Below are 24,539 nucleotides of genomic sequence, written 5' to 3' on the forward strand. Positions count from 1 at the left end.
GCTGCATTTATGTCTGTCTGTCATGGGCTTTAGAAAGGATATCATTTAGACAAGATGGCACATCAACACCCATGCATGCATCATTTGCAAAAACTCAAACTTAAACTCAAACTAACACACACACACACACACACGCACACACACGCACACTACAACCATGTTCAACACTAAAAGATATACACAGGTACGCGCACGGATGTGCGCATCCACAAATTCAACTGAGTGTGTCCTCCTACTCACCACTTTGACATTTAGAGCCTAATCATATAATTCTGGGTAATTATAATAATAAGTCATCTCATTCAGCAGTAATAGTAGTTCTGCAAGCTGCTGTTTAAGCTGCAGTCTGCATTCGAAACTACTCAGTCAAGGCTCATCTAGGCCTGATCAAAAGGCCTTAGCTCTGAAGCCAGGGCTCCAGGAGCGCATTACAGCAGCGGGCAAACCACACACAGTCTGAGCGCATAAGCCAGCAGCTTCCTGGAATGCCTATTAACATCCCCTTTGACAGATGGCTGGGAAGGGGGCGTACTGCTAGACTGAAAACGAATTAAGCATGATCATGTTCACAAACAAACTTTCATAACATTGCATGTGTGTCAAGGAAAAGTGGTTGGTATAGAACACACCTCCCAATTAGTGCCTTGTGCTTATCCCGACTCAATCAGTAGAGGAAGAAGCGCTGGATCCATTGAGCCCTTTAAAGCAGGATTGTGCAACTGTCCAACACAACCACAGAGCACTGGAAAACAGAGCCAGGTGCACCAAAGTACACAAACACATACACATGTACTTACAGCCTGCTTTTTGACAAATGCATTTTCAGCTAACAAGGACCGACAGAAAATATTGCATCAGAGCCAAACTGAGTTACCGTTAGTGCATGATTGAGTCGACTCAGCACTTACAGCATCCACTGATCAAACTGCTGACGAATGATCAACTATTTTTACACTGACACAGACTATTTTTAAAAACTGCCTATTCTCAGTATTCTCTTCTTTTTTTTTTCTTTTTAATTTTCACCGCACTTTAACATTATTAAATTTCCATTAATAAAATGGGGGGGGGGGGGGTGTCTGGGGACCTCCAGAAATGTGTGTTATGTTAGCATCAGTTCAATATATAAAGGGAGGATTGGTAGAGCTGTAAAGGTTTATGTAATGTCAGGTATTCCAGTCCAAACAAACTTCAGGTGATGTCACAACAGAACACCCAGGCTTCAAAGGTATGGCATGTGAAAGAGAAGAGTGCCATCTAGTGTTTGTTTTGAACAATCATAATTAGACTAGTATTGTATTTCGATTTTGAAATACAGAAGTTAAGAATTCCAGTATTTCCAGCAATCTCCTTAGTTGTTTTATTTGCTAGATACAGGCCTATAATTTGACCCTCCTGTAACACAGTATCTCCATGAGATCTGACTTCTGACATGGTTTTTTCAAATTATATATTATATATTAAATACAACTAAGGAGATTGTTGAAATTAATGGAGTTGAGATAGGAAATATCATTCATCATTCATTCATTCATTCATCTCATTATTATCTAGACACATTTTTCTCACACAAACACTCCTAAAATTATTATTATTTTTTTTTGTGAAGCTGCTTTGAGACAATGACCATTGTTGAAAGTGTTATATATATAAAAAAAATGAATTCAATTAAAATAACTAACACATTAGTAAACAGATTATTAAAATCTAAATAAGTCTAAACAGCTGTAGGAAAACACACATAGGAAAAAAGTTAGAAAAGAACAGCTTCAGTTTACAAGGGAGTGTAAAGATTGGTCCTTCATCAATGCAAGATCTTAACCAAAGATTAATGCAATTCATTAATTATGCACAATTAATGCAATGCATATGATTGTGTAAAGAATGTAACAGCACTGTATTGTGAAGGTGGATTGTGACAGAATCACCCATGTAAATAAGTGTGAGAATGGGAAATGTATTCCCACAAGCAGCCAGTGTTCTAATGCTAGGCTCTGGATTCAGTACAACCCTGACCAAGATAAAGAGGTTGGAGAAAATGAATGAATAAATGAATGAGTGACTGAATGAAAAAAAAATGATAGCAAATCATCTATAAAAAGAAAAGGATGATCTCTCCATTTGTAAATAAAAAGACAGAAAGTGTTTTAAACCATCTTGGCTCATGTACAAAAGCTTTTTTCGTATCTTACCATCAGCTTTTATTTCCCCGGGGTCAGAAGGTGCCATACAAAATTCTACACACGGATGAGACTCTTTCAGTCCTGGCAGTCTTAATGTGTGTGATCTGAAAGACCATCAGTGGTGAATGTGTCCCACAGAGAGCAAGACAGAAGCAATTGTGATGAGGAGAATCTGGGAGAGAGGAAAATCTCCCAGTTTTCATCAGAACCAGTTTTATTGGTTGCTCTGTCTCCCCCCCCCCCCCTTTTTAGAGTCGGTACCATAGTTTGACTACACAAACATTCATACATGACAGAGCAATCAGCTTTGGATGGAGGGATGAAAATTGTGCTGGAAGATAATGGTATGCACTCAGTGCATGAGTCATCTGCAATAAATGGGAGTGAGTTTTAAATAATCATCCACTTTTTTTAAACAAATGAAATTTGTGGCATTCCTAATAGAACGTAGCAATGTAGCGGGATCAAAGAATGCACGTAATCACTTATAAATCTTAGCCCAAACTAAGCAAATTGCCAATTTATTAACAAATTAAGTATGCATTTCATACTTACTATTAAAATAATAATAATAATAATAATAATAATAATAATAATAATAATACCACTTATGTATAAATACAAATTCAATTATAAATATTTGATACTTTTTATAAGAAAACAATAAATTCATATAAGACCAAAATCATTTAATTTTAGGAATTTTCATACACAACCCAAATGCTCTAAAATATACATAACTTAGGTTATGAAAATACATGTATTTTATATATGTTCTCCTCGCTTACCTTTTCCTCAAAATATCAATGCTATCACATCCATTTATATTCTAAAATGAAAGTGTGTGTTTAAAATCATCCAAAACAGAAACTCATTCATATGAGGGATGTTATTGTTCACCTTTATGCCTTTTTTTAGAAAGAATTTTAAAATAGTTTTAAATGAACAGTTAACTATTTGACTATAATTGAAAAATCATACACATTTTGTATCCACACATAAAAAACACAAATAAATAAACAAACAAGAAAATAAACAAAAATACCACCACCTTAAAACATCTTTAGTTGGCTACATGTCCTTATAATAATTGTTGAATATTAAACATAATTCGCCAATCATTCTTGTTTATGTCACTTGGGATGCTTTTAAGCAAACTATTCGAATTAGGAATAACTGTTCTCTGTGCCAAAACAACCAACAATCAGCCTAAAACTAACATATCAGATGTAATTCAATATAATAGTAGAGTCATAAATCTTGGTTGTTGATATGCTCATATGAAAAAACAGTTTGAGAAAAAAGGAATAAAAACAAAACTACAATTCAACTAAAGTAGAATAAATAAAATATCAGAGACATCAGAGTTTTGTCATTGGTATGTGTAGGTTGTTCCAGGGACCCATCCACAACTCCTCCTCATCTGACAGTGTGTGATCACTTGGAGACTCAAAGGTCTCTTTGACCTCCTCATTGTCCACTCTGGACTCCTGTTCCTGCTGACAGTGCCCCTGCTCGTGGTCCAAATGTGCTTTAATAACGTTGGACTTTGGCCCTATATTAGACCCTATAGACCAGGTTAAGGGCCTGGTGTCGAGGTTGTTGTTAGTCATAGATGAAAGTGTGCCAGTGGTTCCTATAGGTCCATTATCCACTGTGCTATTTAAAGGTAGATGTTCTTCCTGTGTGACTTCTAACTTGTCCAGTTTCTTAAAATGTTTCCCTAGTCGCCCAGGTGAAAAATGTTTTATGTTATTAGGATAAGGTGGCCGTCGGGTTCTAATGATTGTTCCGTTCTGTGCCAGGTACACTGAACCATTGACATTGCTTTGACAGGTAACATTAGGCAGACGGTTACGCTGGATATCTGGACCGCTGTCCTCTCCTGTAGTCGTTGACTCTCCCTCTTTCTCCACAATTAACTTTATCTGGTTCTTTCTGATAGCCTGAGAATCAAAGAGTGGAAACAGATGCATAAGAACAGCCACAGACACATATTAAACTATGGATTTAGAAATATTTGGCTTACACTGTGGCGCAGTTTGTAAATTTAAAAGTGTTTTTACAACTTTTAAAGTATAATGCTAGGATACAAGTGTATTATAATAACACTAATTAACTAGTATATATATTAACCCTCACTTTTATAGAATGTGATTGCCAATAATGCCATGCAATAGACAGCACTGATTACTCCAATTCAGGGTTCTGTTTATACTGTATTTAAAGCCTGAAATGTACCTTCAACAAGCTTGTATTTTTTTATGCGTATTAAGAAAGCAAAGATTAATCAAGATTAGCAAAGACCTCTAAACATTACAAACTGCTCCTTTCATATTTGTAAAGATGAAGCATAAAGATAAAGACACTTTCGGTCCTAAAACTCAAAGTAAGAGACTATATTCAGTTTAATTTATAGTTCATCCAGTTTGTCAGGAGAAATTCCTTTCAGGAGAACGCACACAAGTGGACAAAGATAAGATCTCATACCCATGCAGTTGTAGAAATATGCAAGAGCACACCAAGGTGTGAGAAACAGCTGAAATGTTGTCGGGAAAAGATTTAAATCACAGCACTTCTAAACTCAAACAAATTAAAATCAGTCTTACTTTTACATAGACATTAGCTCTTTATTTCAATCTTTAGAAGGCAGTGGAACCTCCAGATTCTCTTTCTGCATCAGAATGTTCCTCATTTGATAATGTTATGGCATCTTCATCCTCCTCAGCGATCGATGAAAGGCCTCCCAAAGCCTCATCTGAGCTCCTGGTCACACTTCCTTCAGATTCTGATGTCTGTGATGCTACTTCATCACTCATCTCACCTGAGGACTTTCTGCTCTCTTCTGTAGTTTCTTCTCCCTCTTCATCTTCCTCCTCCTCTTCTGCTTCTTCTTCTTCTTCTTCCTCATCCTCCTCTTCTTTTTCCTCCTCCTCCTCTTCTTCCTCCTCCTCCTCCTCCTCCTCCTTCTCTGTTCCCTCCAGTTCTTCCTCACTCTCCTCGTCAATGGTGTCCTGTGAGGTACGCGTGATGGTGGATTTGCGTGATCGGCTTCCTGCTCCAGATTTAGAGGTGGTTGAGCTTCTTTCACTACCACTGAGAGAGACAATATCTGATCCTGCATCTTCTGATGCTGCAGATCCACTAACATCTTCCTCAGACACGTCCTCAGAGCCTCCACCTGCAGAGCTCCCAGATCTTACAGAGGATTGAGTTGATGACACCTGGGAACCTGAGCCACTGAGCACGCTTCCTGAACTGGATCTTACTGATGATCCTCTACTGGCTTGAGTGTGTGATGATGACACCTCTGATCCAGATTCAGGCTCTTTTGATGCCACACTTTTATCTTCGTCCTCCTCAGATTCTTCCTCAGAATCTTTCTCTGTTGCAGAGGTTTTCTCTGCACTTGATTCTTCTTCCTCCTTCTCTGTAGCTGATTCTTCTTCTGACCCTGATTCCTTCTCAGTTTCCTTTTCTGACTTTGATTTGCTTTCTTCCTCAGATTCCTCTGGTTCCTCTCCCTCGGACTCTGAGTCAACAGTGCTCTCAGTGGCATCTTCCCTATCCAGATCTACTTTTAGGTAGTCTTTATCTTGAGTAACTATGCTACCCCTCTCTGATGCTTCTGAGCCACTTGGTTCAGGCTCACTGACACTGATAGACACTGGTGCTTCTGTTATACTCTCTTGACTGTCAATACGGCGTGCAGATGTCAGCTTGGCATAGTCTTGGTCCTTCTTGCCCTTTCTAAATATCATTGGGAAGATTCTGGCCTTCTTCCAAGGTGATACGCGAGGCGGTTCTACTTTCTTCCCGACAGCAAGCAGCTTGCTGAGTTTAATGACAGATTTCAGTCTCTTTGCAGCCTTGGACTCCTCTGTTTCAGGCTCCACTTTTTCTTCAGAAACTTCAGACGGAGCTTCTGGTTCTGCTGATTCAACCTCCTCTTCCGGAGTTATATCCTCGAATTCCACCTGCCTACCACGCCCACGTCCCCGCCCACCTCTGCCTCTGCCCCGACCCTGTAGTGAGACCATTTCCTTTAATAATCTTAAACACATTGTTATTTTATCAGGGTCAAGCAGACAATAAACATGACATGCTACATATATCTATGACAGTAACAGAGAAGTAGTGTTGTAATGCAGCATGAGATATTGTAAAAACACTGTAACATTACAACACCAGTTTGATTCAAATTTAAATTCCATTAACCTGTGATCCACCAGTAACAAAAATGCATAATATTACCTCTGGGCCATAGGCACTGTAGTAGTAGGCATCTTCATCCATTATGGCCTCTCCATACTCATCATACATGGGAGATATCAACCGCGTGCGGCTGCCATAAGGAGGATACGGATCATACCTTTAACATAATAACATGAAAAGATAATAAGAAACTCTATGGGCTTTAAAGATCTAAACATTCATCATTTACAGGTGACAAACAGTGTGTTTATATAGTTTTGTGTTAGTCTGACTTTTAGAAGTCAAATCACTCCTGTATGCATTCATAACCTAGGCATGCTCCACAGTTCCCACCCCATTCTTTGACCCAAATGTTAAACAAATTTCACAACAAAAGAATCCTGCAAAAAAACATGTAAATTTTACCTGGTGTCAAGACATGACCAATAGTTTACATGTTTAATGCAATAAGTTGTGATATTGAGGATGATGAAAAAGTTTTTTTTAAACATCATAAGCATAGCCCTTAAACATCCATGTCACTATTACTGGTTTGACAATGTAAAAGTGCAAGAACATGGTAGATAAGAGAGAAGTTCCACTGAGAACTAATATGCAACGAACTGCACTACAGTCTTCCCTGTTCCCCACAAACCCCATGCTCAAGTCACTTGCTATTAAAAAAAGCATGGAGATTTAAAGCATTTGGAACACTACACTCTGTTCACACCAAAGGATAATTGTTCTCGTTGGCAAAAATCCATTTTATTATGTAGGAAAGTAAAGTGTGGATGTGGTAGCATCACTGCTTCCATGCAAATAGTTTTACACATCATTAAGGTAAATATAAATGGAGCAATTTTCCATGAAAAAATTAGAAGAGCTTTTCAATTTTATTGACCAAGAACGTGATGGATGCATAAACAAGACAACCACTCTAACCATGCAGACAAAATAACTCAAGAAGGTCTTTCAGTACTTAAAATATCCTGACTTGGATCCCATTAATAATTTATACAGGATTTTTAAATTGCAAGTCCATCAAAGAGACCTAATATCTTTGAGGAATTGAGAGTGATTTGTCTGGAGGAATAGACGAAATTGAACCACACTCCTGCAAAAAGCTATTTACTTCTTATTGTGAAGATACTAAAGCTGTAGGCTTTGCAATGAAGCATTAATGTTTTTGTTCATGTTTATAAGTACATTAGTACAAAGACAATACACGTAGTGTGTTATACATTGGAAGTAGATCAAAAGAAGTATATGACATTTCATCGTTATACTTTAACACAGCATCAAAAAACAATACACTCATAATGAAACAAATAGCATTCAGTCTAGATGGTTCTTGTATTCTAAGCAATTCTTTTTTACCTACAGTCTCTTTTTTTGCTGGCACAGCTGATGAAGTGGATCACCAAGCTGTTATTATGCAGATAGCAGGGTTCTTGACCTCACTGCCTTTGAGTGCTTAGTCTCAAAGCACCGCAGCAACTATTATATATGTGACACTTTCTTGCATAAATGTTGCATACAGTTGAGTGCACTTTCTTATGGCTAGGATAAAGAGGACAAGCCAGCATGAGGTGAAGTGGTGAATATTGGAAGGCTCCTAGTGAGAGAGGAGCAGGTCTTAATTAATCTACCTGGCCTAATTGACGAAAGATGTGGGAAGCTAATGACGGTTTAAACTGTTCCACATGTCTCCCGAGTGGCAGATGCTAAGCCTTAAACATGCAGATCAGCTCTTAGCATTTGCTTGGCATCTGGTCTTCACTTTCTAAAAATTTCCGCTCATGATATGAACTGCTATAAGATGCCACACCTGGTTTAACATTTGCTAATACCTCTTTTTTTCTTACTTTCTCTGTCAGTCGCCCTTCAATTGAATGTTTGCAGATCAAGTAATGCTGTTTATTGTGTGTTAAATTTCCAGGAAAATTGCTCTCTCTCTTTCTCTCTCTCTCTCTCTCTCTCTCACACACTCACACTCACACACACACGCACGCACACGCTCAAGGTGGAATATCAGCATGGGCTCAGGTGCCCAGTCCAATCTTGGGTAATTGAAAATTTTTGGAGGAAAGGAAGAGGGTGTGAAAATACATGGGAATAGGAGAAACAAAAACAGAAGGACAGCAGGAGACATCTTTGTAGAATGCAGTATTCTTAACCTGCTAAAGACTTTAATTTTTAAAAAATTAATTTAAACATCAAGTTTATAGTTATATAGTTGTGTGTGTATATATATATATATTTAGTTTTATACACAACAATTATGAGTTACAAGAGACAGAAACAAATACACACACAACATTTCCCCAACAAAAATCCAAAGGAATTTTAGTGGTTTTGACACCAATAAAATGTTTCCAAAGATAATAAATACAGTATAATAAGCATACTCTTTATAATCCTCTGTAGATCCTTGTGTAAAGCCGTGTAAAAGGCACTATGTCTATGTCCTGAATTCATTGCAAAACATGGTTTCATACAACCGTGCTGCAGGAGCGAAGCTAAAAAAAAAAACATATGAAGCGGCAGAAATGAGTAATTAGTTGGCAGTATCATCACTACTGTATCTCGCTTCTTCCCTCCTGGCCCTTCAGCAGCTGGCAGTGTGGATAGAGATGCTCAGGAGGTTACGCTTGCCTAGTTCTGGAAATGCACTGGTGAAATAATGTACTGCAATATCCATATGTAGCCTAAATTGTGGTGGGAATTTTACATTACTTTTGATATGTTCAGAACTCTAGTGGCTAGCTTGACGATTCCACAGCTGCACAAAAGTCCACGAAAGGGTTATAAAGGGCAGATATGTACGAAATACAGAGCATACATTTTTATATTTTAGGGTATACAGCTGGTTCACTTGCATATTGCTATAAAAGGACATGGTGATAAAAAATGTGGTGCTAGGTATAATACATACATGCACACATACACACATACAGTAATGCTTGTGAATACCTTCCATTAAAATTAATTCATGATTAATTAATGTGATTGGATGTGGGGGGGGGGGGATGTTGGAGAAATCCTACTTATTATTTCAAAACTGCTATATATTGCAACCTTTCTGGGGTCAACTCGTACACATCAAGATATAAAACAAACCCACACACACATTAATACACTTTACACACCTCATAGATGAACATTCATGCCTTAAACCGAACTTACCCTTGGTCATAGCTGTAATAGTCTTGTGCATAGTAGTCTTGCCCGGGGTCAATACCCGATTCCATAGAGAGTGCCTAAGTTAGCAAAAACAAGCCTTAGCCTCAATATTGCAACACAACTGAAACCTATACGGCAGCCAACACTGATGGCATAGCGAAAGTGGAATGTGATAACACTGAATGTGCAGTGGATGTGGCCAGGGCAAGACTATGCATGGGCTAACCTTGACTGTAGCCTAGAGCACAAGGAGAAAGGGTGCCCCAAATTTAATCAAACCCTATGATTAATTATTTAGGTTTTTTTAGTCTAACTGGAATATTTTCAAAGAAATATATGCTTTCATTTGTTTATTTGTATATTATACAGTACATACAATACTTTATACATTAAGCTATTAATCTTAAATTGGATTTTTAATAATAATTGGATATTAGTTCCAGATTACAGAAAATATGACAGCGCAGAAGGGAAAAAAAGAAAAGAAAAAAACACAACCATTGTTTTTATTTCCATAATTGCATGTGTTGTGTGGCATAGTGATTCTTTAGAACATTCATTTCATATTTAGACATTCAAGCATGTCTGGTCAATACTAAACAAATGACACATACTGTATATCTATGCTTTGAAAATAAAATGAAATGAACTGACCCATAAATGAATGGAGGAAAAAAGGAAAAGTGTGAAATGTTTTACATCACCAACAGGCTTGTTGTAGAGGAGATATTAAATGCATGTCACTCATACTAATTAAAAGTCTGCACACATTTGTTTTTAGCCATATCGACCAGTTGGGCCTTTAAAAAAAAATTATGAATGTTTAAATTTTTTTAATATAAATTGTAATAGAAATTACAATAAAAATGTATACTTATAACTAAAAATGAAAAAGATGCACAACACAATTTATGTATGAATGACGGAATAGTACATATGACTATCATATTTATAAATGCTCTGTTAATTTCATCTTATTATGCTCTTATTATGTCATCTTATTATTATCTCCTGTGAGGTTGACCATATTGCACCATAATACTGTAAGCTGTGCAATAATATGCATGTTCTCCGGATTTTACTACACCTTCTTGTTTGGACACCTTTCCAAGTTTTTTCAGTATGATCTCTTAATTTTAACTCATGCTTTCTGTTCTTCTTTCTGCTGTAATTTCTTCATCAAAAAGCTTCCATTGATTTATGTAGAATGTTTATTATTATGTTTTCTGGTGCAAATAAATGTAAATGTAAAAATAAATGTCATGTCATAGTTTATGTATAGGGCATTAACGAATGTTTGTGCTCAGGGGCCCCCCATCATCCTAAATCTGTCCCTGGTGAAATAAATGAAGAAAGTTTAAGCACTGTGGACAGCTGCATTCAAATTAATGACCATTTTGTTAAGTAACTTTCAACCTAAAAATAATTTAAAAAAATGAAAATGAAGATCATTTATAGAAAAAGATACAGTAGTAGATTCCATGCAACACAGAGCCAGAGGAACATACCTCCGGCCTGAGCAAAGATGGCCTCAGCAGCTGCTGTTGCTAGTAGACAGGTAACCAGTGGGAGAGAAAGGAAGAGTAAGAGACGTATAAAAGAAAGAAACATAAAAAAGAGTAAGATGTTGCAGGAAAGGGTATAAGATGGCCACAAAATAAGGGAAACACTAAAGTCTACAGAGATTATTGTACAAGACGTGTTATTTAAGCTGTAAAAATTTGAAGTAGAGTGTAATAACAAAACCAGGTTAAAGATTACTGTGGTTTAGAAAGGACAAAGAGAAAGCCAATTCAGGCAAAAGCTCCTAAAGGCCTTTAAGTAGCAGCACACTGCAGCGGATAATCTACTCTTGTGATAAGCTGACATTAGATGAACACAAATGTTAAAGTTAAGCGGTGAGGAAAATGTCAGGTTCGAAAGGCTATGCACATATAAGCACAAAAACTCTGACTTAAGCACTGAGACAAAGTGCTCGTGCATTTCTATTCCCCACCTACAGTATCTCAGGAAAATAAAATTATGCTCACAACTGTGTGAGATTAGATAAGACTTTTCAATGAAGAACAACATTTTCATATCTAGAGTGTAAAAAAAAAGAGTTAATGGAAGGCTTTATATTTCTTTCTTTACCTAATTAGGATTCTGCTCTTATTCTGTCTCGGGCACTATTGACAGATTAGAGTGACGAGGAGTAAAAAGTTTTCCTGCCATAAAATGAAAATGGCCAGCCCCTAAATAAATAAAGTATTTTATACCAGTAACAGATAAGAGAAGGACATACCTCTCTGCCATATCCACGCCTGGCATACAATGAGAAAAGAGAAAATACTTTGTGAAAGATGATTATATGTAACTATTGAGTTTAAAGTTCAAAGTAAGTTTAAAGAAAGTTGAAAAAAAAATAGCTTGAAGGTCCAACTTTATCTCCTACTTACATTTATTATTATTAGTATAGATACGAGGGGTGTTCAAGTCAAACCAGGACTGTAGATTGGCCAGAAAACCAAATTTACGAGTAAAAACTACCTTTACTTATTTATATAATCCCGTCCTACACTAATGCATTTATCCCAGTGTTTCCCTAGTTTCACTACTTGGATACCATCAACATTTCTCAAAATTCTGGAGCCACAATTGAAATGCCTGTTACATGTCTGAAACACTGGCCTTCTAGGCACTCCTTTCATGGCCCAAACATTAAAGCAATTGCCACAGAAACAGTGGTTACTCATTATGTGAAGGCTCTAGGATACTAATCAGAAGGTTGGTGGTTCAAGCCCCAACTCCACCAAGCTGTTACTAGTGGGCTAGTAACCCTGGCTGCTCCTGGGGTGTCATATCAGTGCTGAACATGCAATCTGACCCCAGCTTCCTAACACATTGTGTTTTCTGAAGGAATTTCACTGTGCAGAAATGTATAGGTGACAAATAAAGGGTGTTTGAAAGAAATTAGAAAATCTTTTGGTGGGAAGTTAGAACTGTACAGAGAATGTGGCAATAACTCCCAGCCAAGTTCCTGTAATGTGCAAACGGTGTTTGTGAACGTTTTCGTGTTCCGTGTCCACAGACAGATGCATCTCTTCAGCGAGTTGGTAACAAGTCCAGATTTGACTTGACCACACCTTATAATTATATTTTATATACAGTGTACATATATGTATAAGTGTATGTATGCATGTATACTGTATGTAGGCTCTGAGTGACTGAGCAAAAAGCAAAAACAGAGTATGGGCAAAGGGTTTGAAAATACAGACAGACAATATACTGTACTTAGACTGGGATTGCTGACACAAGCGGTTTAACACCCAGATTATTGTAGATTATAAGTGTAGTCATAAACGTCTAGTCATAATTCTATGAACTCTGAGCAGTACAGCCTTAAGGAACTTTGACTGAGTAATACACTTTCCACAGGGAAACAAATCAAGACATTAGAGTGTTACTGACCTATGATCACTTACACACTAAGTGAGATGGAGGAGCAAATGTGATGGGTTGTGATGTATTGAGAAAAAATGTACATCCATAAATTGAGTAAATAATAGGTCTGACAAAACTATGACTTTTTTTCTTTCCAGTAATAGGGAGGTCTCTGCTAGGCAAGGGGTAGATAGGGTCTTTGACATCACAGACACAATAAAGCACACAGAACAGGGTCTGACAAATGTTTCTTGAGTAATAGGGAGGTCTGTGCTATTTGAGAGTGAGATAAATAATGTGTAAGATGCAGTGGGCGGTGGAGTGAAGTGGATAGAGGACTACTGGCACTAAATAATGCAGTGCTAGAGGAGTCCCAGTGTCTCATTGCAGGAGGCAATGCTCCTCTTTTTTGCACAAGTTTCAAACAGAACTCCACAATATCATCATGGAAAACCTCAGAGAGCTAAACCCAACTACTTTTGTGGAAAGTAAGAGCATTACCTAATTGGTGCAACTTTAAAGAATGCGTTAACGTTTAGTTCCTGTACTGTATGTCCTCACCACGATAATTGTTGTTATTATTATTTTATGGGGTAAAGTAGTTACTGTGTGTATCTAGCAGTAAAAATTAAGACATTCTCTATGTTCCAACAACAAAGTCTGCTGATGCTCTTTGAAACACTGTTCTGCTTACTCAAAATCCATAAGGTCCTGCATGCGTAAATTAGGTCCTTTGTCTCCTGTTTGTCCCTAGGTATTTCATTCCTCTCTAGCGAAGTGAACAGATTCATTCAATTAATCTAAATTTGATCTGCACATGGTATTTGTTTTTAATGCACCAATATTTCAACATCCAAACCAGAATTGTAAATAATTTTTAGCATTGATGCCTCATTTTGCAAATAACCTTCTCTTTCCCATACATGCTTAAAGAACTAAGAATGATCTTAGTTAACATTAAAGCAAAGTGAGCAAAGGGTTCTCTATAATCAACATAACCAGTATTTTTTTATCATTCCATAATTGAGTTAGGCTTAATAAAAATGATCAAGCTGTGAATGAGAAAAAAAAATACCCCATTTTATCCTCCTCTCTGAATATGAATAACTTTGATGCCCCCCTTTTGCCTTTGTAACTATCTCCCAACTCTTGAATCCTCTCCTCTGTTATATTTGTCCAAATTCTCTGTAATGTATTTGCTTCCTGGCATTCTTTCTCATACATCTGTTATAAACAGTCCCTTTTTCAGACTAGTTTCGCAGTCCTAAAGGGGCATGACAACTTCTTTTCAAACCATTTTTCTCTTGATTTCTCTTGGTTGGAGTGTTGTCTTGTCGTATACACCCACATTTCATTTTTTATAACGATGTATTACATTCAAATTAATTGTAGCACATTTATAGGTTAGCAAAATATTAGCAGAGATTGGATTAGCAGGTAAAGGGCAGTATGGTAAGTGGAGCGGCACAAGAGATGGAAGAAGTGAAAGAGCAATGAAAACTGGCAGAAGTTTTTTGTAGTGCTAAATGGATCAATTGACTAATTAGGCCTGTCTCTGATGCATGTAGACATCAAAGTCGCTCTTTTTCCCTGCTGGGCGGATCTGATCAGGCATACAAAATGATACAGTGTCCTTGTGGAGTTCTTCTTAGAATGACCTTATACATACACATACATATGTCCACACAGTGTCACACAGCCCTTCTCACGGTTTTAGCAAGCAGACATCATCTCTCTGTGGTCCTCGTCGCGCTAGAACAGCTGTTCTGCTATGGAAAACCTACACCAAATGTTGGAACATTTGTGGCAGAAAATCTGGTCATATGTTCGATCCAGGAGTGTCAAACATCTTGAGAAGAACAACGTAGCTGGCAGTGCTATAACACAATCTGTTATGGTAATTACGAAAGTGTCCTGCTGTCTTAGCAACTGCACAAATGCATCATTAAAGTTTTCTACCAGAGTAAGAACAATCTATAGAAATGGTTATAGGATTCTGATATGATATATAGATGTCTTTCCTCGTATGTAAATGTGTTCTTTGCTCTGCATTTAATTTTCATGACACTAACCATGTAATGAATATGGAAGGGATATGTTTTATTATAAATGTATTGCCTGCCAGTCTGCCTAAACAAGTCTAAAACCGTGCGATTTCTTTATACAGTGAATGTCATGCTTTTAAAAATTCATAGATTTCATTAATTGATAAATGAAGATAAAGGAAATTTAGACAAATTATAAAGCAAATAAAACAAATTATTTTTTCAGCACATGAATTATTTCTGGGTCCAAGCCCGGCAACACCTCAGTAAACATGATATGACAATAAATCATTGAGTCAGTGGAATTAATGATATGGCATCAATAGATGTCATCAGGCTCATGGGAGGGTAGGCGTAGTTTGGAAAAGATGGTTCCTTTATATGTACACAGAGAGCTATTTATCTAGAGGTGGCCTGAGAGATTGATTGTGCTCTTGCCAGAGCTGAATGCAGGCGGCTGGTGGCAGGGCACACTTTTCCTGTCACGTAGCCCACTGCCTATTATCTCTATTGTCTGAGCCCGTTGCACTTCATGACTCTTTTGATTTTCCAAAGGGAGAAAAACATCTTCAAAATTGCACGGAAGCAGACCTCAAAAAGCTGTATAACATGACAGCTTTTAGAAAGGGTTAGTGAGCACCGTAATCATTTAGTTCAGAGTAAGGCAAAAAGATATTAACTCCATCTGAGAGATTAAATAAAAAAAAGATGAATATGCATGGAAATAATTGTACAGCAGCTAGCAGAAGGCCTATTTGTCATTCTTTGTTACACACTCAAAAGTGTTTAAAGAGCATCTAGACAAAAAAAAAAACCTTCATAAGCTTGATTTTTAATATGGAGAGAAAGAAACGTGGCAGAAGACAGTGGAATTATGGCTAAACTTTTATACAGAACTTTCATTCAATACAACTGTAATAATGCAAAGAAGTGACATATTTATTCTGATTTGACTTTCATGATAGTTGTTACTTCCGTTGTAATTCTACATATTATTATTATTATTATTATTGAATAGCCTCAGTATGTCACATAGTACAAAAATTATAGTACTGTATATATGAAGAAAAAAGCGGTCATGAACATTCATTCAGAAAGTGATTGATTTTTATGGCCAATCCCTCTGCTGCTCTGAATCTAGGCTAGTATTAGAAGTGTTTGATTTTATATCCAAGTGTGAATGGAAATCGGCTTGGCTTGTATCATAGGCTTCTTATTCAGACTCTGGCTCAGTTCTCATTAATCTTTTGGCCTTTATTTTCCCCGTTTTGTAGTTCCAGTCAGAGTGGCAATAGGGGATCATTTTGTCCTTTCTAGTGTCATTATACTTCAGCATCCCTTTGTGCTTCTTCTTCTGGCCTTGACGTTAGAAATTTAGTGGAGGAGGCATGGTTTCAGGGAAAATGGGATAGTAGTTGGGTATTAAGTGCGTAGTTTGTGACAAGTGTAATGGGGTGGTGCTTCCAAAACTAAAGGGATATGAAAGGACATCAGGAGGAAGAGAGAACAAGAGTGGGCTGTGTGAGATAGAGAAAACATGGGTGAAGGGGGTGGGCTCATCCCGAGCATTGATGGAGTGGTAGAGCAGTGGAGGAGGGGTGGTGTCAGTGATGACAATGCAAGGAGGTTTATCCTTTTTCAACAAACCCTGGACTATGTACTGTGGATCAAAAATAACAAGAAAGTCCAAATCCAGAGAGCCTTATCAGTCAGTGTCTGCTGCTCAAACTGTCTGGCTGCTCCCTAACTGACAGCTTCATGGTATGGCCACTCGGGGTCCCCATACCAGCATCAAACTCTTTTATTTTGCCCTTAAGATCTGCCTTCAGTTCATGCTGTTCCCACTCAGCAGGGTCCCAAGGGGCTTGTTCTTGCTGCGTGCCATAAATTTCGCCCTCATGAATACGACAAGGCAAGGACCAAGTAAACTTCTGATTCGCAGGGTTTGTGGATGATAAAGAGCTGATGTCCCAGAAGCTGCCAAGCATGCGAATCTTGGTGCTCGTGACTGGATTGGAAATGCTTTCCTGATAGGGAGGGATTCTGGGCAATGTGTGAGTGCAGTTCAGAGAAGAAGGTGTCGCTGCTCTTAAACTTAGGCTAGTTGCTGTGCATGGTGCCATTGGCAGCAATGGCACGAAAAGCACTGGTGCTAATGAGCCTCTGTGGATCTGCCTGCTTATAAACTGACTTCCGCCATCTACTGTAGACAACAATATTCAGTTACAGCAGTAAGAGTCTAAAACTATTACATGCATGTAATACATGATAGAAGGATAATGAATAATGTAGGAAAGTACTGTTGAGAAAAAATGACGCTCTGTTCAATCCTTTACTTATTTTGATGGCGCCATTTACCAAAACAGAAGCTATTACATACAAGATATCCTAATGTAATTGTACTCTTTTAGTAGTATCACTATAGCACATTTCCTATTAATAAAAGTCAAGTATGGGTATTATTATATAATTCATAAATTTTATAACAATTTAAATGGGTTATGGCAACTGTAAACCAGACTGGAATTTCAGGCATTATAAAAAAATATATATAATATTAATAATACTATTAATAATTATAATAATAATTATATTTATACAGTATATATATATATATATATATATATATGATATGGATCACATGTTTACCTAGGTTTACCACAACCATTGAATTGGACTTAGCCGTATAAGAATGGATGGATGGATGAAAGTTTACATACACAGAATGTCTAATAGAGATTCATACAATGGAAGTGCTTGTCAGACACACAGCTAATAGCAGCACTGGCTTGATTTATTTTGACAAGTGAATAAAGATGAACTGTGGCATCAGTCAGGCTTAAAATGAAGGACGTGTGAAGTAATACTTTCAACACACACATGCTAACAGTGTGAGAATTTTTTCAGCTGCTGTCAACACAATAATCCTACTAACAGCATATCTTGCTGCAGCATTAAATTCTAAATAACGTAAGAAGGAGCAACATGTGCAAGCGGTGTAGATTTATTGTGTTAATCTCAGTATTATCCAAGGTGAAACAAGAGGCTTGTCTACTTAGAAATGGAGAGAAAGAATAAAAATGCAAATGACTTATTGCACTCTTGAGTAGAGAACAAATGGAAAGGAATGAAATGGACAGAATGTAAGATGTAGAGAGAGCGAGAGAGAGAGAGAGAGAGAGAGAGAGAGAGAGGAAGAGAGATACAAAGAGCAAGTGAATCTGAGCTGAAACCCATGAACTTTGACAGAAAATGAAATGCATGACTTGCATTTCATGAGCAGCAAAAAAAAAAGATGGATACCATTCTATGAATCCTTCACTTGCAGATTGATATTCTGTGTGTTGTACACTGAAAGCTGGTGAATTTACAAGTTTCAAACAAACAAAAACATTTTTTTTTCTTAAACTACTGACATTGTGACAGACTGACATATCCCATGCATCATTACATGAGGTTTCAGCAGGTATTGTACTGGTACAGTACTTATACAGTACATTTTAATGTTATTTATAAGCCCTTTTTGACTGCTAAAACATTATTACTACTGTACAAGCTGTACTTACTTTAGAGAGAGTTGGATGGAGTTTTCCATCCAAAAGCATGACAAGATGTCAATAAGAATGTGATCAAAGGGTGTTATTGTTCGCTTGCTGCATGTGGCCATATCACACATATTACCATAGAGCCTACTGCATGAGTGCTATCCTATGCAACAAACAACACGGTATTTACTGTAGTGTTGTGTGGATAATTGCTAATAGAGTAGAATTACCATTCCCAATAAAAATAACAAGCACCTGAATGCTTACTGCATTGCAATATAAAAATATATAAACTTAACATAAATTGAAAGCCATTATCTAAAAAAGGTTATTCTTGGGTACAACAGATAAATAGACACATATACACATGCACGGTTTTTGTTTTGATGATTAGACGGAGTGATAGGAAATTGCTTGGTCTTTCTTTGTGCTTTACAGAAAAGCATTCACATTTATTCTGATTGCATTAAATCAAGTTTATCTAATCTGTCACATGTACAGTATGTCTCTATTACAATCTTAACCATTTACATTACTTTCACTTTAAATTCCATTTATAATTTAGACTTTAGAAATTTCATTGTATTAATGATTAGATGTGTACAGCCATTACAGAACTGTAGGCACAGTGGACGTAATCTGAACAAAATAAAATCTAATTTAGTCCAGATCTGATTGAGAAGAAACACTATACAATTACTAGACACTACCTAAAGAGCTTTAAATGCATTTTATTGATGATAAATATTTTTTTGTCTCACTGCTATCCTTTTAAAAGACATTGTGGTAATATTGCACTTCCTTTGATGCATGGATTTAGCCTGTGATTACTCAACTACTGTAGCCAGCTGTTTTCAGTTTAAACAATCAGAATGATAAGCTAGAGAAAAGGTTTTGTTGAGAACAACAACTACGGTAAACAATGACGGCAATTACCAGAGCCATTCAGATACTATTCAAAGAAAGGATAGCATTTGAGGCAGCATTCAGTATGGTATGCACAATGCTAAATCCCTGCTACTGAAAATGCATTCCATTGTATTGATAACCAGCCTTGAGATCGAAAAAATAGCCACCACATAAAGGAACCTTTTTCGTCCCGCAAAACATACATTCTTAAGGTTTAACTTACATTTTGCCGTCCCCAAGCTCCTCATAGAGATTGGACGGAGCTGAAGCTGGAGTTGAAACAGGTGCTGGAGCAGCGGACGATTTTGAAGCAGCAAGCGACCTCTGGATACGGGCGGTTTTGGCACACTCTGCCTGTTTCCTGTTAATACAGTTTCAGGAATTCAACAGATTAATCATAAGCACCTAAGAAGTTCTTGCACATTTTTCTTTAAAAAAAAAAAAAAAAAAAAAGAGATTTCTGTTCAATTCACCAATGTCATAGATTCTTATTTCTTGTTTAACATTTTTCAGGTTGTGATTATCTTAGGTAAGAAGTAAGCACATTTTTTTCGTTGTTCAAGATTGAAATTAAATGTTAGAACTTGTTCATTTATTAATTTTTATTTTTTTTTTTGCACGAGTTATAATGGAGAGAAAGATGTGAAGATCCTTTATTTATGGCTTCTAACCACCCTTTGATTTGTATTCACATATAAATGACTTCGCTCAAGGGGATTTTTTAGCACATAATTACGGAAATTAATGAATAACACTTACTCTTTAAATCTGACGAAGGGGTCCGCACACAGCCACGACGGGACGAGAGAAAAGAAAAAGGAAAAAGGAAAATGGACACATGGTATTGTTAGATAATTAGTTCAGCAGTTTTTCATTATCAAAACTTGACTATGTATGAATAAAGAGTTTTGACTTCACTGGCTTTCTTTAACACCACTTAAGTCACAGAGTTTTAAAGATAATGTGAAGCTCTTTCATGTGGCTTTAGATGAATGCACTGCTGTAGGTGGTGGCATGCACATTATTCCTCACTATTTTCTTCCTCCTGTATAGTGATAAGAGCTCAGGAGGGGGAATAACCCAAACTTATCGCACATCTCTTCCTACTGCACCGCTGAGAGAGAAATGAGCGCTCACTGGCAAAGTCCTTTTCTACATTATTGTTCCTTTAACCTCCCACTTCTCCATTTTAAAATATCTACTTTCGCCTTGTTTCTACCCAATCTTTCTCTCTCTGTTTCTTGTACACGCTGTTCTCTAGTCAGGACTCCAGGCTTAACATTTACTTAAAAAAAAAAATCTAGACAATTTATTCTTTTAGTATTTATTTAACTAAAGATCAATGGCCCAAAGTGTGAGATCTCTAAGTAATAGAGATACTAAACTGGTTCCAAAAGCCAATACAGGGGTTTTGCATAGGTCAGTGTCTAGGAAAAGTATGGATTTAAAAGTAAATAAAAAAAAATAAAAAATAAAATGCCAGGAAAAAAGTAATACAGACTTTAGACACTAAGCTTATAAAGATAATGTCTTCACATCATCACTATAGTAAAACAGTTGGCCTAATCCATAACATATTTCATGCCCTCTTTTTTAATAATATTGCAACTAACTGTTAAAATGTCAATTGAACAAAATGTACAGTACAAACGTTAGTAAATGTTGAAATATTTAGGCCTGGAATATTTCCAACAAGTACAAGGCAAGTTACTTTGCAATAACTATGGATTATTATGGAGTCAAGTTATGCAGTCAAGATTAAATACTGAAGTTGCATGCATTGTTATCAACCTCAGCTGCAACTACAGAATTATTGATTATTCAGACAGTTGCACTGGATTTAAGCAGATATTGTAATATTGTAAAAATAAATAAATAAATCAGTAACAAATGTCCTTAATTACCTGCATAATTACAGTATGGGTAGTATTATGGCCAGCCCTATATCTGACAGGTAATTTAAATCGCAAAAGGCAAATGTATGTTTGTGTGTATATATATATATATATATATATATATATATATATATATATAGAGAGAGAGAGAGAGAGAGAGAGAGAGAGAGAGATAACTGTCTGGCAACATCTGGCAACTGTTAACTGAATTCACCGAAATGGTGGTGCGACATTAATCTTTCATTTTATCATTCTTTTGCTTCAGTCAAAAATTCTACTTAGTCTCACGAACTAATAACCTGCTTCTTTGTCTTCTAAACCTGCAATGTACACATAATGTTACACAAGTTTCGTATGCTTAAATCCAATATCTGCACATAATTGCTATTCCATCATATCTTTGACAGGCTTTTTTAACCAATCATCACTGGCTTATTCCAAGAATCAATCTTTGCACATTGTGCCTCTATTTAATCAAAGTTTTGCACATTTCACATTAGGATTACAATCTCCAGTACACAGACGATGATGGGGGTTTTTATGAGTCTAGGTTTCTTCCTTACACCATCTTGCCACCTATATCCACAGCTGGGATTTCCAGAAAAATAAAAAACCCTTTGTGGAAATGTCTGTGGTGAAAAATGTATTATAGAAATAAAAGTGAATTGAGCCACATTTAATTGAATCTGTGAGTGAGACCGGGAAGCCCTGTGGACGAACTGTAGATGTTTTTTTTTGTCTCTCTGTCTCTTATTTATCTCCCTGGAGTGAGGAATTGATGGAGGAGAGCTGCACAGACAGCTGTTGCATTGTTGCCATGTTGGCCGAGGTGTGACAAAGCAGTGTGACAAGAATAGAGAATGCATCAGATTTGTCACAAATGACTGTTATTAATCTGCTTTCACATACATATTGCTAGTAAGAGATTTGTCTTTTACTATGGCTAATTACTTCGAAACACATTGCTACATACCTCACACCAATTTCTCACTGATCCTCTCCTTGTCCATTTGTCTCTTATTTACTGTTATGTCTCCCTCCCATTAGTATGTTACACAGACTATATATATCACTCTTGATGATATCAAATCTGTCAGCATTTAAATTTACTAGAGATTCTGACTCTTAGAAGAACTGACCGCTCGCAGTGGATTCACAAGTATGTAGGCAGGCTTGTTGATCAGTCTCATCATGTTAATCATGCTCTCTGCTTTCCAGATCTCAAAGTAATACTCACTGTTTGTAGGTGATCATGATGATGAGGATGGCTGGGATGCAGCAGAGGAGGATGATGATGGCGAGGGCAAGTAGCGCCCCCTCAGTGTAACCAACAGCCTGAGCAGCTTTCTTCACAGCAGCCACAATGTCTGGTGAGCGGATTTCCAAAATCCTCCCGCCTTCACCTAAATATGGCTGGAACTCTTTATTAATGTCTAGAATTTTACCATCCAGAAACCTGTCAAATAAAATGTGAGAAGTTACAAACCTACGGAAATTACTGCCAGTAACAGTAATGTGTCCAGTGGAGCCTTAGATTGCAAGCATAATTCATTCCGGAAGTGTGCTTGTATATCAAAACACTCGTATATCAAAGCAAATTTTCCTCATAAAAAATAATGGAAACTCAGACAACAACAGAAAGGCATAAAATAGTTATAACAGAAACTAATGACACACTTGCTCTCTGCTTCCCGCGTTTAGCTGCTTGTTTTCCACTCTTTTTGAACATGCCAATCCTTACTACTACCATCACTACTGCTATCTAGTGGATAGGTGAACAATAAACCCTCTTTACCACAAAAAGAATCCTAGCTGCAGTGATTGAGATTAGACAGAGGAGATGAGGAAGGGGGGAAGGGGGCTGCTGTGTAGGAATGCCAGGATAACTATGAACTTAATCAATGTCTTTAAGAGAAGTTTGGCAAAAAAATTATACTTAATGGTCCTTATAAGAAAATCACACAAGGATATTGTAGTTAGAAGAAATGTCATGTCCTCATATGTGGGCATTTGGGTCTTAAGGGACTATAAAGTAAGAAATAAAAAAAGTATACAAATATTTATTTAAAAATATTTTAGAAATCGAGTATATACAATACAATAATAACATTATTTATAGTGATATATCTTTATATCTGTTTGTTTAGTCTCCTACATACATATTCATTCCCTTACTAACCTTTCTTTTTGTTAATTAGTAATATATATCCACAATATTAAATCCTTAAATTTAACCATAATTATTTATAAACATTTAACTATGAAAACATAACATATGACAGAAATTTCTGTGGTATAAGGAGAATAAAATAATTTTGGATGTGTTGTTCTTGGAACATAATAATAACAATATGCTTCACATATTAGTTCGCTAAACTACTCCATCATGTTATTGCTAACTTTGTACTTGTTAGTCTCACTGACATGATTTTCCTTAAATACTTTACATATTTCTTTAAAATTATATCTCAGGTAACCTACATTTATGATTACTTTCTAAATTAGAGAAGAACAAATAATAAATATTTGTTAAACACAGGATGTCTACACATCATAAATAAAAATAGCCTTTTATGCTAATCTCTGGTAAATATTATATAAGATTCACACAGTAAAATGAAGAATCTCATAAATAAAGAATTTTGAAAAATATAAGCTGATCATTTTTCAATATAACTACAGGTGTTGTCATTTACAAAGATCAGTGAATATACAGTATGAACTATGTTATGAATATTTCTGAAGAGCTGGAAAATTTTCATATTTAAAATGAAAACTCTTTGTACTGTACATTGCATCCACTGTTGAGCATTCATAAATATCTTAACTGGATTATTTTAAATATTATAAAAGTATGTGATTTGACATTATCCGCATATTCTTCATGGTTAATTAGTTACACAGACCTCAATGGTGTAATACACTGACCCTTTGATAGACAGTACTTAAAAAGTCTAATTAGCTCAAAGGACAAAAAAAGTTTAAATGAAGTGAAGTTCATGTCACCCCAATTATAGTTAAGAGTTTATCATTCCAAACATAACAGAAAAATATTTAACCGAGTGCTTCTAAAATATTGCGAAAATTATTATATTGTATATATTGTAAGGAAAACCAAATATGTACTGCTTAGTGAAAATATGCTTATAAACTTTCAGTAGC

At 36.4% G+C, this 24,539-nt stretch overlaps 1 protein-coding gene across 1 annotated transcript in view; it reads right to left on the minus strand.

The window, feature by feature from the left end:
• Positions 1-2,828: 2,828 nt before the first annotated feature.
• The window catches only part of pcdh15a (protocadherin-related 15a), a 232,779-nt gene continuing 211,068 nt past the window's right edge, over positions 2,829-24,539 (minus strand). The window contains exons 31-38 of the mRNA XM_053502509.1: positions 22,615-22,833; positions 20,242-20,250; positions 19,706-19,843; positions 11,845-11,863; positions 11,069-11,107; positions 9,564-9,637; positions 6,438-6,555; positions 2,829-4,129 (exon numbers count right to left, since the gene is read on the minus strand). Coding sequence (XP_053358484.1) covers positions 3,545-4,129; positions 6,438-6,555; positions 9,564-9,637; positions 11,069-11,107; positions 11,845-11,863; positions 19,706-19,843; positions 20,242-20,250; positions 22,615-22,833 — 1,201 coding nt within the window. The 3' untranslated portion in view covers positions 2,829-3,544. The remainder of the gene's footprint in view (positions 4,130-6,437; positions 6,556-9,563; positions 9,638-11,068; positions 11,108-11,844; positions 11,864-19,705; positions 19,844-20,241; positions 20,251-22,614; positions 22,834-24,539) is intronic.

This window comes from Clarias gariepinus, chromosome 8, assembly GCF_024256425.1.
Source record: "Clarias gariepinus isolate MV-2021 ecotype Netherlands chromosome 8, CGAR_prim_01v2, whole genome shotgun sequence".
NCBI lineage: Eukaryota > Metazoa > Chordata > Actinopteri > Siluriformes > Clariidae > Clarias > Clarias gariepinus.